At 47.3% G+C, this 14,655-nt stretch overlaps 1 protein-coding gene across 7 annotated transcripts in view; it reads right to left on the reverse strand.

The window, feature by feature from the left end:
• The window catches only part of FMNL2 (formin like 2), a 152,783-nt gene that overhangs the window by 40,496 nt on the left and 97,632 nt on the right, over window positions 1-14,655 (reverse strand). For all 7 annotated transcript variants that reach the window (XM_075092720.1, XM_075092725.1, XM_075092723.1 and 4 more), the window contains exons 6-8: window positions 14,359-14,511; window positions 3,418-3,526; window positions 2,106-2,182 (exon numbers count right to left, since the gene is read on the reverse strand). In XM_075092720.1, coding sequence (XP_074948821.1) covers window positions 2,106-2,182; window positions 3,418-3,526; window positions 14,359-14,511 — 339 coding nt within the window. The remainder of the gene's footprint in view (window positions 1-2,105; window positions 2,183-3,417; window positions 3,527-14,358; window positions 14,512-14,655) is intronic.

Raw genomic sequence — 14,655 nt, forward strand, 5'->3', positions numbered from 1 at the left:
AGTTTTCCCCCATTTTAACGCTTCTCAAACCATGCAAAAATTCAAATCACAAATTATACTTGTGGAAATTCAAGCAAACCCAAGGCAGTTGCATAACTCCGGTAAAGGCAGACCATGTCAGCCTTCGACAGCTTCTGCTCCCGGAGAGTTCACCTGCACAAACGCGGAGAGGAGGCAGTTTTACACAAGCCAGGATCACCGCACACCAGCTGTTAGTCAGCTGTCTTCACCACAACGCAGCCCATTTCCTGAGCCCAGGTTTTAATGAATGTGCTTGTAGTTCAAATCTATATTTTTCCTGACACAAATCTGAATTATTTTCTGTGATAATTTGTATTATTCACACCCACAAAAAAAAAAAAACAACAAACGTGGTTTGCTGAAGTAAATACAGGACGCCTTAGCACGTCTTTCCCCTCTTGAATCAAATCTGGGCAAATGATTGACAGCAGTGCTAACGCGGGCATATTAATGAGAGAAGACAACAGATTACTGAAAGAAAAGCATGCAGCAGACTCAGTGTAACTCCAGTATAAATAATACCCAGTACTTTCTTATAGGGTTCACATAAGGCAAAAGCACCAACCGGACTTTACGGTCCGATGAGCTCTGAGCAGATATTAAAACCATGCAGACACATATGAAATTAGTCTCATGCTAAAGCCATGACTCAAACCAGATGTTACAGAAAAGGAAATACCTTTTGGCTTTCAAAGTGTCAAGGTTATCTTTGGAAACCAGAAAAAATGTTCACTTTCCTAGGAAATTTTAAATGTATCATTTTCAATTCTTACTCATCATTTTTTTTCCCTGCCACAAGAAGAAAATCCAAGTTCTTTCAGACAGAATCAAGGGGTTCTTACTACAGATCTTCAGTAATATCCCCTCCAAGGGCGGGCTGTGAACCGTGCGTGCGGGAGAGGGGAGGGCCATCTCCGTGAGGTCTCTGATGCTGCGGCAGCCGTTTGGGCACACCCAGAGGAGACAGAGTCCCTACAGCCACCGGGCCTGCCCGCTCCCGCGGTGCTTAGCTCCACGGTGTGCGCGGTCTGGGGACGGGGTCAGCGCTGCAGCGTCTCTCAGAGCTGCTGCTTCCCTTTTCACACACCTCAGACAGCCCTAAGCGCTCAAACCTCCAGTTCCTTCAAAAATCATGATGGGGCTAAAAAAAAAAAAATAAATTACATTTTGAACAGCACTAACATGAAGTTTTGCCTTCAGATTATTTTAGACATGTTGGAGAGCTTTTTTTTTTTTTTTAATAAACAGCAATCTAAATAAGCCACTTCTTTCAAAAATGAAAACTTAGGCTCTCTCTTGATCACCTGATTTCCAGGTACAGGACACCAAAAATTCTAACAACAATAAACTTCCCATATCCTTCCCAGGCTTGCTGGCTAAGGGCTAATAAAAGAAAGGAAGGAAGCACCTACTTCCATCAGGACAAGATTTCAAGCAGTGCACTGCAAGGCAAGTGGACAGCCTAAGCAAAGACTATATATACATGTATGTAGTGCTGTTTAGTTTTGTCTCATCCCCTAGTTTTACTTTTCCTCGCAAACATCAGTACGTCAGATTTGGTTTCGTTAGGCATGCAGGACATTGGCAGCTCCAGGCTTTGCTGGAAGCGGCTGCCAGGGTCACCAGTGTGTGCGGGGAGAGGAGGGGACACAGCCTTGCAGCCTTCAGTTCCACAACATCGCTGCTGCGGCCGAACAGCAACCCGATACAGAACAAGAATGAAACCCTCTCTCAAAGAAATTCAAACTTAAGGACCCCTCAGACAAAATCTAGTTAAGAAGATTTTCCTGTTCTTCAGGAAAATCCCATGCTAAGCTGCTCATTAGCAGCAAGGTCTTCTTTGCACTGCAATAGAGCTGGAGTGCTTAAGCAGCAAATTTTCAGCTGACGAGTCAGTAGCTCCTGAAACCAAAGGAACTCGATGGCAATTGCTCATCTGTTTGCACCGTAATACAGAGTTAATCTGATTCAGAACGAAGTACAATTTTTGCTACAGGCCTGTGCATAAACATACCCTTGAAAATCCCTTTCCATGTACTCTACTTACCTACTTCTTAAACTCTCTAAAAGCAAGTGCAGCCTACCTGGGATTCTTGTTGTTCAAACTTAGTGCAATTTCATTAACGGCGTGTGGATGTGACATGACCATATTGAATCCATACTGAAAAAGAGAAGGGGAAAATATAATCTCAGTTTTGAGACTGACATTATTATTTTTAAAATCCAAGAGATTCCATATCTCTGACCAGATCTGGCAGCAGTCTTTCACAATGCTGTAAGCCAAACAAAATGTTGTCGAGTTTACCAAGTCAGCCCATTTCCATCTACCACCGTGCCTAACAACTTCTCTGCCCCTAACAGTGTCGAAAGTACTCGGTTTGGCCACATCAGCCAAAAAAAGAGGGGTCCAAGAGCTGCTCCTACCCCACTGCCAACCCCTCCACTCATCCTTTCCCCTCCCTCCCCTTTGTATTTCTGACGGTCAAGTGCATAATTTACTCTCTAAAGAGGGATCTGCGATTCAGCTGCCAAAATCCCTTCTTTTCCAGCGTGCACGTTGCCACAGAGCGACTGCATCATGCAGTTATGGCCCCAGCACTGCCGCCCTTGCTCTCCAAAAATGAAAAAAAAAAAATTGCTTTGGAAAATACTGTATTGGTTATTAGTACAAGATTGTTATTTGCACCCTTCCCATCAGAGGTAAGAAACCCTGTAAATCCCAGGGGGCCGGTACCCCCAAGGGCAGAGCTCACATATGCAGCTGTGTTAGAAATACCCCGTACAACCATACAACTCGTAATAAAGGTGTTCACCACAACCTTTCTTTGAAGCACGGAACTTTTAGCTGCTACTGTTTTAGCAAAAAAACCCAAGTCTCTGAAGCTACCTGGACATGCCATACTATCACAGCATCCCACTGAAAAGAAACTCATGGAAATAAGATTAGCTTTGGTCTAGTTTATTCTTTGACTTGCAGTTATTGCAATTGCCTTGCGATAAACATGTAACAAGAGCGGAAGCTTAGATTTTCTACCAGCGTACAGCTCTTCTGAAAAATTCTCACATTTCATAAGTTTCAGAACTAAATTCTGAGACAAATCATAACTTCAGTTGCGTAGCTGCATGTCTGGTCAAGTAGTGCAAACCGAGCCCATCACTGCGAACAGGAACTGGCCCGATGTGCAAATGCTCTTATCTACGTGTGTCTTCACATCTGTACGAAACCATCTGCGTGGGTACACAAGGACCGGGTTACATTGCTTCCCAGCTACGCTGCCCAAGAATGAGTAAGAATTTCAACCTTCGCATCATTTTCCCTTAACAAGTCACCACTGACCTCTTCCTCCCCCCCTCCCAACAACAAAATGTGGTCCAAAAGAACAAAAAGGGAAATACCTGGTAATTCATTATGGCCCGTAAACACATGATGCAGACATGAACATCATCTTTTTTACTCACTAATCTGGAATTTTTTAGTGTTCTTCGGCTTGGCAACGTGTTATACCTGCAAACAAAAACAGCTCTTATCAATTGCCAGGCTATTTTTAGGTGGTAAGAATAAAGGAATGGAAATACTCCTCCACTGGGTGAAAATGCAGACATCTCTCAGTTCTGCAGAGCAGACGACGAGCGGACAATGCACACACAAATAGAGCAGAAAGAGAGGTCACAGGATGTTTACACTGGCAGCATCCGAAGCTCCAGATGCACGGCTCCACTGCTGCCTGCTGGCCACCGCTGCCCAGCCCCGGGCCAGCACAGCGCACCAGCTGCCAGCCTCGGCTCTTCCACCCGGCGCAGCTGACACCGCCAGCCACAGCACAGCTCATCCAAAGCCAGGTGCCTCCACCTCTCGTGGCATGCAACGGGGGAAGAAGGATCCACCCACAACCAGAGGTTTGCTGTTTTTTTTTTTCCCCGTGCACTTTCCTCTGCACAAGCAGCGGCACAGACTTTTAACGGAACTGCACATCTGTAGGCATCAGCAAATGTATTAATTCCCGCTGCATTTCGTTCAAGAATGGTGCCTCTCTTCTATGCTGCAGCTGAGCTTTCTGAAAGCCCTCCAAATTATTTGAGGAAAATACAGACCTTAGGAACTTTCTTCAAAACAGAGGCATTAATTATTTTAATTGTCACCCCTAACTGGTAAATCAACCTTGAATTCAATTAAATAAGTACATGGAATAGACACAACGGGAAATCTTTAAATCTGTCATTTCTATGGCAGAGTAAATGAAAACCACGTTTCAGCTCTTCCAAAGATACTGCTTATTTTCTTTAAGAAAAAACACGCTTCACGAGCTGAGCTCAGGAAATTGGAGACAAGGAGACGGGCTGCCATATGAAACACATATATGTTCTTACATATGTGAAATCGAATAAGCAATGAGCCGATTATGATTATGGTCAAGAAACTCGACAGCGATGTGCTAACTGCTGCAATGGACTGATGGTGTCTGTGGTGCTGCCCCAGCGAGCCCCGGCACCAGCACACCACGCAGGACAAGCCCCATCCAAACTGGGGTGGGGTGTCTGCGGGGCCCCCCCAGCTGTGCCAGGGACACGGGGGTTCTCTGCAAAGCTGTGCGGCCTGCCGCGAGCAGCCCCAGCCAGCGGCACTGCGGGGGAAGTTGGCAGCCAACGTTGAAGGGTGGCATTTGGGGTTGGAAAAACATGTTCTTCATCCTGCTCCCCCAAGGTCCAGTGTAAAAACAGCCCCGAGAGAAGGTCCAAGCAGGTTCTCAATTAGTCACAGGGCTGCAGCATCCAGAGATTTACTCCTGATTTACACCTATGCAGGTGAGAGCGGAGACCAAAAGGTCATCGGCTCACACGCTTGGAGGCTGATGAAACCTCTAGGCAGGCACAGTAATCCTTTTGCATTTCCAACTATCACACTCGGGCCTGAAAACGGAGGAAGAAAGTATAAAGTCTGCTAATAGGAAGACAGAAAGAAAGATAACGTGATGCAGGTGATGCGCAAATTCTGATATCTGTTACGCAAAAGAGCAACTCTGCTGGGGGAAGAAAGAGAAATTCATAGATGAAGCTTGACTGGTGGGGTAAATACAACCTCCAGTAAAAACAAGGCTTCTTCAGACAACTGCAGCTGGCCTCGCACTCACCAGTGCCACCTTTGCTGCCCAGAGAACATACACGGGAAGGCTTTTCTTCAGTTTGATTTGGGAAAACAACTGCAGCGGGGAAAGCTTCTGGATTACAGCATCCTTAGCTCTCACTCCAGTCCCTAACCAGGAGTTAAACAAATCAGTGCTGGCACCCAAAGCACAACTGCAAACACACGCCAAAGGCAGGGGGTGAGAAGGTGAGCTGGAGAACGGGAGAGCTTCCACGGGACATGCAGACCCAGGCTTTTCCTCCTGAGAACTACCCCAACACTCCAAGAAAGCATGAGAGTCATGGAGATAGTCAACGTGGAACCGTCTGTCATTATTTCTCGTAACACAGGAACTACGTGGCATCGCATGTAATTACCAGGTGACAGGATCAAAGCAAACCTGCTAATTTTCGAGGCACCCTTTCACACAGCGCTCCAGAGAGCAAGAGCTCGTCAGCACGACTGCTGTGGAGCCCACAGCCTAGCGCGGGCTCCAGAAGCACTTACACCGATTCAAAGAGCAAAAAAGTCCATCAAGAACTATTAAACTCCAGAGGCAATCCTTAGGTCAGGATGCTTAAATCTGCAGGCTGCTGGAAGCAGGAGCACATAGCAGGAGAAACATCACTGGGTACCTGCATTGCTCGGACTAAGCAAGTGCTCTAAGCATCTGCTGGACGAAGCGTCTGCTCCTGGGCAGCACCAGAGAGGGTATGAGATACGGCGTTGCTGTTATCACACTTCACTCTTTCTTCTGTTTCCTCTGTTTCTACTGTTTCACTGTTTCCTTTAGCTTCCTCTGCATATTTCGAGTGCGTCTGGGGGGGTTGCCCTGTTTGTTGCTAATGCTACTGTGCAAGTTACTTGTCTAACCTATGCTACTCATTTTGTTTAGAAAAGAGCGTAGCTTTTAAAATCAGTGAATAACATTAATGATGATGATAATAATAGTAATAGTAAAGATTAATAATAAACACATGAACAAATAATAACAGGCTCGTTTTATTCTGACTCACTAGCTCACTCTCCAACGCAAAGAACACGCTTGTAAATTTTCTCACTTTGAATGGACAAAGCAAAACGAACCCGGCAGGAGGGTCTGGGCGCACCGTGTGCCGGCAGCCGCCACGGCTCAGCAGCACCCTCGCTGTGTCCGCCCGTGCGGCTGCAGGAGCCTTCCCCACCCCGCAGCTCCAGCGCGGGATGAGCGCAGAACACGCAGCAAAACCACCCTCCCCACGCAGAGCCAGCGACTCTCGGGCTTCAGCAATTACTTCCCTTTGCTTTCATTTTCCAGAAGTGCCGAGATGAAAGAAACCCCAAAATTCAAAGCAGAATTCAGTCAAACTGCTTTTTTTTCCCATATATATATATATATATATATATGCATAAATTGGCTCAGGGCACTCCAGACGGATTTCAGGTTTGCAGGAAACATGACCTAGTTTTGCCTGAGCCGGCGCAAGCAGTTAAAGCACAGGAGCTGGGTTTCGGGGAGCAGACCTCGAGGAAAGGCACAAGCTGTGCCTCGGCAGACCAGGACAGGATTAGGCTGCTCCCCACGCTGTGGGGCTGTCCCGCTGGCCCCAAGGCACTGCGAGCATTTTGGAGGGGGTGCCGCACTGCACCTCGCACCTGGGCTCCGGGACACTTTGTCCAGCTGGTCCTGGTGGGAATGGGGCCAGCCAGGGAGCTCCAGCCGGGGCTGTCCTGCCGTCCCACCTGCGTCCCTGCGGAGGGGCTGCCTGCCCACACACAGACCCTGCGCTCAGGGACTCATCTGTTTTCCAAACCTCCCTTCCTGAGACAAAAAAAGAGCAGCGCAACCTTTGCCTGGGAGCCCTACACTGAGTCCGAACTGGGAAGTATGGAAGTGCTGCCAGTGATGGCTGGAGAACATGTAACCACACCACACTAGCTTATTTCCATACATTCATTCCACTAAATATGAAAAACACTGCAATAAGGAGACTTAAAAGTCATTTCTAGTCACACAGAGATCGTTCCTACGATGACTTATCTCAGTTTTAAACTAGTAAAGGCTGCACACATTATTTTCCTTTAAATTTTAAATAAGCAGAGTGATTAAATCTTCGTCTGATAGCCAGAAATCTGATAGAAGAAAAATTGTCCTCGGTGCCTGGTGTATCAACTCCTTAAATTTCAGAACGCCTTTAAACACCTCACGGAGTTTAGCCAGCTGTAACAAATGGGAGCCATGTCTCCTTAAACAAATAAAAGATAACCATAAAGCCAGAATTTGGTATTTCCAGCTGCTTGAGGAGTGAGGAGAAACAGAATCGGGGAGCAAAGGCACTCCGCAGTGCGGCAGGACCCTGGAGCACACTGGGTCTGATCTCCCTAGGAACTCATCCCGGGATCCAGCCACCTGGACAGAGTCTTCCCAGGCTGAGAGATGCTCTCCTCTACACCCTCTACACCGCTCACTACCTACATGGATTTCCAGGCACCGAAGCAAACCCCTTCTCTGCAAAGCAATGCAGGCACCAGAAGGAAGGTCTGAGGTGAAGCCAATATTCGCCTCTTCTGAAGAAGTGGAAAAAACCCACAGAAACCCAAGGAGGGCTGCAGGCACCCCGTACGGCACTACCTGCCCCCAGCCAGGAAAACCGCTGCCTTGAAGCCTGGAGATGTTCACTTGGAAGAGCCTCAGGACCAGCCAGAAGGCAAAGTCAGAGGCAGCTGTTCTGTCCTCTTCCCAAAACGCAGGATGACCCTCCTCTCTGGGGACCCTGCCCCGGGGCAGGTACGCAGCTCCAGCCCAGGCTGCACACCTCGCTCCGCGCTCTCTCCGCAGCAGCCCTCCTGCCTTCCCCACCATCCCGCACGGCCCCAGTCGGTGGCGTGTTACTCAGTGATATCATCAGTGATATTCCCAGCCCACACCCTCCGGCTCGCCGAGCTTCCACCCGCTTCAGTTTACGATGAGGCTGAGAAACGGGTACAGAATATGCAATTGAGAGCTGCAGTGCAGAGAAAATATCTCCAGCACAGATGGGATTCTGCCCTAGATTTAGATCGCTTCCCTTCAACAGATGCAAATTTCTTCACACAGACACAAATGCCAAGAATTAATGAGGATTTTTTTGTACAGAAACTCTTTTACGACGACTCTGCACACTGGAACTAAGGCTCAAGACGCTTTCTCTGTATTAGCGGCAATTGCAACGACCCCTGTTTGTTTCCTTCCTAAAGGCAGGGCAGACTGGCAGTAGCTCTAACACCTCCCTTTACGCAACATGAGCCAAGCCAGGGTGGATGATCTTCTTTTGCTTTTATTTCATTTCTTGTTACTAAACATTAGGCTGATCCGAGCATCTGGATGAATCGTTGGTTTTGATTTCCTGTCTGCTGCAGGTCAAAGATTATGTCACCAAGAGTATATTTATCCTGGTAATTAAATTCAGATGGTTCCTCTTTCATTTCCTCTGCCCCTCCTTTAAAGAAGAACTATAAAACCTTACTTCTGAAAAAAAGCAGAAACAGAAAACCTGACCACGTGCAAGCTCCTGCAGTGTGTAATGCTTTCCTCCTGCCAGCCATCGGCGGTGGGTACGGGCCGTCACACGTGGGGAGGAAGCTACCCCACAGCTTCGTGCCTTTGCTGCTGGAGGCTACGGGGAGGGAGGCAGGATCTGGCATTTCCACAGCCGCGACACTGCACCCGCGTGGGAAAACCAACCACCATTAAAACCGAGGCTAAACCTATGCTGAAATACATGGTACGGTTTAAGGTTCCTTTTCTCGCCCTGATTTAAAAGAATTATGTTTCTGTTCAAGAATAACTTACTCATCATTTTTATTCAATTATTTAACAAATGAAAAACCCCTCCTGCCTCCATGTCCACATTACTTTGTTAACGTGATCAGCCAGAACCGCTAAAAATGTCCAGCGAGTCCTGGACTCATCCAGCACTTTGCACAACAGAGACCTAGAAAACACCACACACAAGGGCATCTTCTGGTGCAAAACAGCTCGTGCTGACGCTGAAGACCCACAGATGGATAATTAAAACACCTACACAACAAATTTGGATACTCAAAGTAAATAAAAGCCTTTTCCACCATGGTAAGCGATCACAAATCTCAGTACAAACTCCTGCTCTCTAACACCAACTGCAGTGAGAGGACTTTCGTGCTTAAAACAAGGACATGTGCCCAGTCCAATGGCATAGACTTCTAATGCACCGCGTTAATAACAAATACAAGTTACAGCTGGTTTCTTCTATCATTTCTATCTTCTTATCTGCTAAAGAATATCATGCCCTCCTTTGTCTACACTGCCTCCCCCACAGTAAGAGCAAGGAGAGCGGAGGACAGCCCAGGGTGGACCTCACCACTCCCGTGGCAGCTCGCCCAGCTCTGTGTGGGCTGCAACTCCTGGTTGTCATCGGGGCTTGGTGGTTTTGGATTGCATTTCTGTAGTTTTGGTGGTGGTGGTTTGGAGGTGGTGGTGTTTGTATTGTGAACATCCTTATCATAGAATCATTAAGGTTGGAAAAGACCTCTAGGATCATCCAGTCCAACCCCCAACCCAACACCCCCAGGCCTCCTAAACCATGTCCCCAAGTGCCACGTCTGCACGGGTTTTGAACCCCCCCTAGGGACGGTGACTCCCCCACCTCTCTGGGCAGCCTGTGCCAGGGCCTGACCGCTCTTGCAGTAAACAAACTGTTCCTAATATCCAACCTAAACCTCCCCTGATGCAGCTTGAGGCCTCTGTTTCTTCTGACAGCAGAAAGGGACTTTGGAAGGGGAAGGTCCTGGCACTTCCTACTAACTTTGGATTTCTCTTATCTCCTCTTAAAGCAAGTTACAAGCTGGGTCTGCTGGACATGGGGACCCCGAACTTGCACCCCTCTACAGGGGATGAGGCCTTGGAGAAGGAAAGACCACAAGCTGGTGCTCAGCAGTGGCCCCCACAGGCACTAAAACCAGTGAGGTACGATCAGCTCCTCTGCCCACACTGGGACATAAACATCTGCCGTGGGAGTGCCAGAGCAGGTAGCTGTGCTGCCCGAAAATGCCTCCTCTCTGCCGCTTCGGACACGGGCAGCAAAGCTGGTTTGTGCTATGAATGTAAAGAAAATAAATGACTTTGAGCCTGCTGGTTTTGTCTTCATCTAAAAGAATGTGGGAAAATTATTAATCTATGAAGCTGAGGAGGTATTTGCTGCTTAAAAAAGGCAAGAAAAGAAATGCAAACAGCCGGCTTTGGTCTCCCTCCCTCCGCCCAGGGGATGCAGCCAGTGCCTGACTACAGGTGTAAATGCACGCACAGGTGGTGCTCAGCTCTGCAACGCTGGGCCCATCCCATGCAACCTCCAGCAAGGGAACGAGCGTGTTTCTTCACCTCTGTCAGCAAACACAGACGGGTACTGTAGGGGATTCTCCCCCAGTTCGACCAGGGCATTCACCGACAAACACCCCCACACCACCACCAAGCAGGCTACACGGAAGGGCTGCACTGGAGCTACCCTCGGCTGCCAGCGACACCACTGCCTGACTCCCGCCTGTCCGAGGTCTGTGAAAATTGTGGTTCTCACGTAGAGAAACCACAGGAATCATGAGACCGACAACTGACTGCTCAAAAACACGCCCAGTTAAATTAGCAAGTGTCTGACAAAAATTATGATGACCAAGTCAGCTGGTTCCTGAGCAGTGAAAGTGGTAGCGGCAAAGTCCAAGTCATTGCAGCCTGAGAAGCAGTGCCAAACTTGAGTCTGATCAGTGAATGCATTCAAAGCCCGCTTATGGATTGAGATACGTTTGCCTGGACCACTCTCTCATTACAGACTCCACAGATTTTGAAGAAAGAGATGAAGTTTCTCAGTTCAATCCACATAAAAATTGAAGTATTTGACTCAGAAGAAAGGGAATTTCTAATGGGCTGGGACATTACAAACTCCGCATTAATATTTATCTGACAGGAGAGTATGACTCTCATGTGAAAGTAATGCTCTTTTCCCCCCAAAAAAGGAGCAATAAAATCCCCAAAGGTTCATCCCTGTTTTTATCCTTCTGCCCTCATTTTGGTGTTTGCTTCCCAAATCCCCGTGCCTCCTCTTGAAAAAAAAGAAACCTCAGTTGCCAAGGAAACCCAGCGAGCAGGGAATTGGCAGGGTTTAGCGCGACTAAGAAGAGCTACAGGAAGCCAGTTAAAGTCAGAATTAGAACTGGACAGCCTCAGCCACGCAAACGGACGGACAGAAAGCCTCCGTGCCCATGTCACCGCCGGGTGAGCTCCCGCCGCAGCAAGCCTGCCCTGGCTGGTTGCAGGGGCAACTCGCTACGGTGGAGCCCCATCGTTTGCAGGCACGCAAGGGGTATCATCCTGCCAGTACTTCCTAGCGTCACTTTGTGCTTATCTCCTATTCCTTTGGCTGTAACTAAATGGGTACAGCACAGATCAGCTGGGATGGTGCAGGGTCCTGAGGGCTGCAGCAGGTTTACTGCGGCTGAACCCTGAGGACAGGCGGGAAAGCTGGTGCCATGATCCTGCCACACAAGCACTGAAAACAAGAAAAAGAGGATTAAAGGTGGCATGAAAACATCATCTCCCCAAATCTTCTTGCTCTTTTAACAAAAATGCATCCAGGCCAAATCTGTTCCCATTTTTCATACTGCTATGGCGTAGCAGGGATGAGCCCAGCTCCTGAATTCTGGATTACCCTGGTAAGATTGTCAGAATTCTCCTTTTTCACCCAAGGGGGAGGGCCCCTTCTTCCCTTCTCTCCATTTTAATGGCTTTTATAACAGACAGAAGAGGAACTTCCACACAGAAGCATCTATGGCCTGGGTCTCCACATGTCCCAGACATGTCGTCTACCCAGCAACGGGGCAGGAACCTCCTGGTTTTGACCAGCAATGCCATCCTGCACACCCTCCTCATCTGATCAGCGCTAGCTCATTCTCAGGAAAAGATTCAGTTTCAGTTAACCAATATTTACTAATTATACATAAAAAGCCTTCTTAAAAACTTCCCATCTACTTTTACCTTTAGTTTTTTAAATACACACAGTCCCCAGCTATTGAAAAAGTACATATTTTAAAACACAAGTGGTTTTTTTTTTTTAATGAAACACAAACCCAAGATGCTAATTCCACTTAAATGTTGGACGGATTCTGCCCAAGCTGCCCCGGTACGAAGATGGCTCTGCAGGCAGGAGGGGGCGCTTGGCTGAAAAACACTGTACTAGGTTACATTTCTGAGCCAATGTTGGATACGAGTGAAGTCTCTGTTTGTAATAAAAAAGATGAAATAACACAGACAATGACTAAGGGCTCTATGTCTCGGGTATAAAACTAGTAATACTATTTGCAAGGTGATAAAGTAAGCTAGTATCTTGTTTCAAAGTAAAACACAAATTTTTTTTTTTTTTTTTTTTTTTTTTTTTTTAGAAAAATCCCATTCTACGGAAGCAAACTACACTTTGCAGTTATAATGTGATAACCACACGTTTTGGAGGCTGAAAACCCCCCCTGATGCTCAGGCGGTTGCTTTACCAAGACGTATGATTACTAGATTATAAGGCATGGGGAGCAGCGCTAGCCACGTGGCTCCCATGCCCTGCACGGCCCGTCCTCTGTCTAAACCTTGCACCTGGGACTTACGAGAGTTTCCGGCTGGAAGCCTCATCAGCAGAGCGCAAAGTGAAGCCGCTCCAGAGGCAGGTGGCTGAAAAGCAGCTCTGGCAGCGTTTGAACTGAAGTTGCTCAGGCAGAGAAACCAATCTGATGGTGTGTGAAAGGCGGATGAGAGCAAAGGAGGGAAGGATGAGAGAGAGAGAATTGGAGAAGAGCATTTAAAAGAGGGAGGGGAATGAAGGATGCAAGGAAGGGGATGTTGAAATGAAAAATAAAAAAGGTAAGGAATAAAGGGGGACATGAAAAAGGGCAAAGGATGGAAGGAAATGAAGAGAAAAAAATGTAAGAGACATGTAATGTATACCTGACTTAGGCATTTCTAGTGTAACTAGTCACAAGCATGCCTCCCAAAGACAGAGAGCAGAATCAGACATCCTCCTGCGAGCACAAGAATTCACCATTTTTCTGTCACAGTAATTGAAAGGTCAAAGAAAACAAAAATCATTAAGAACACCTCTGCAACCTTTAGAGAAAAAACTCAACCGGTCAAGTGATTCTGCTGCACTCCACAGCCTGTATCGCTTTACCAGAGCTGTGGGTCTGTCTCCTCTCCACTGCCTGAGGGCTGTGAACTACATCTTCCCGGTACCACATCCGCTACCGCTCAGGCTGCGGGTGGAAAGCGCTCACTGAACATCAGCTAGAGAGCCAACGCTACCACTGACTGACAAACCAAAACTGAACCTCAGCTGGAAGATGTCGGAAAAAGCTGCAAGTCCTCCCCAGCTCCATCTTTTTTGGACTCCTTTATGCTCACAGTACTATAACAAAACCCCACAAAAGCCAAAAAAGATGAAAAAGCATATGAGTAAATACCTTTCAGCACTCTGAGCCACGCCCCTAGGTAACAGTACTGCTAGTCTAAAGGTGATGTTTTATAATAGTGAAGCATGGAAGGAATGTAGTATTGACTGCCATTCAGTCCTGGGAAGTGATCCTGTCTTGTCCACAAACTAAAAAGACCCCACTATTGAGAAAGAGACACTTCATAGCTGTCATAGAGTTAATTTTCTGGGGCTAAACCATGACAATAGTAAAGCCTGGGACGGTGCTAGTATTTACAGCAGGTCTGAAGGATGGAAGTGGCCTTTAAAAAAAAAAAACCCTCTTGTTCATAGCAGCACGGAAGGAATGTGCTGCTAGAAGAGACCTTTTTGGACGAGACACCAGATCGGAGCCCCAGACTGGCTGGGTCCATGGAAATCTTGAGGCACTCTTTGGAGAAGAGGAATTGCTTCCTCTGTGCAAGCCACATTGTACCTGACGGAAACGTATTGTGCATCCTTAGATCATTCTGCCATCGGAAAGGGAGGCAGAGCTATTCTCGTCTCTTCCCCAATTGCTGTGTAATGCTGCCCCGCGTTACTAGCTTAGCACTTCTTTCCACCTCAAAAGCATCAGTACGCTGACACATTTCCTATATGTATCAAGCCTATACTGTGAAAAGAGGGAAGATGAAAAATATTCTAACTGGAAAACCATACTGACCCTTCTCACTTGGGCACTCGCTGTTTGCAGGTCACCCACTGCCCGGTTTAACTCCTTACCGTAGAGTTGAGTGTCTGCCAGAGCGGGAAATGCTGTTGCCAACTGGCGAGGGTAAATTACTGCCCCTGTGCAGGTCCTCAATCGATCGGCTCCAAGGTTTGGACTTGTCCATTGAGTTTTCCACATTGTTCTCCAAACTTTCAAAGTCAAACCTGAAAGGAAACCGAAATTCCAACGCCGGCTTAGACAGAAAAGATGCACACAGCATTCTCCTTCCTGTTCAACATCTGCCGATCTTAGTAGGTCCCAAAAGATTACAAAGAGAAAGGAAGAAAGCAGTGCAGGCTAACTTCCCT

This window comes from Phalacrocorax aristotelis, chromosome 5 (genome assembly GCF_949628215.1).
Source record: "Phalacrocorax aristotelis chromosome 5, bGulAri2.1, whole genome shotgun sequence".
In the NCBI taxonomy this organism is placed as follows: Eukaryota; Metazoa; Chordata; class Aves; order Suliformes; family Phalacrocoracidae; genus Phalacrocorax; species Phalacrocorax aristotelis.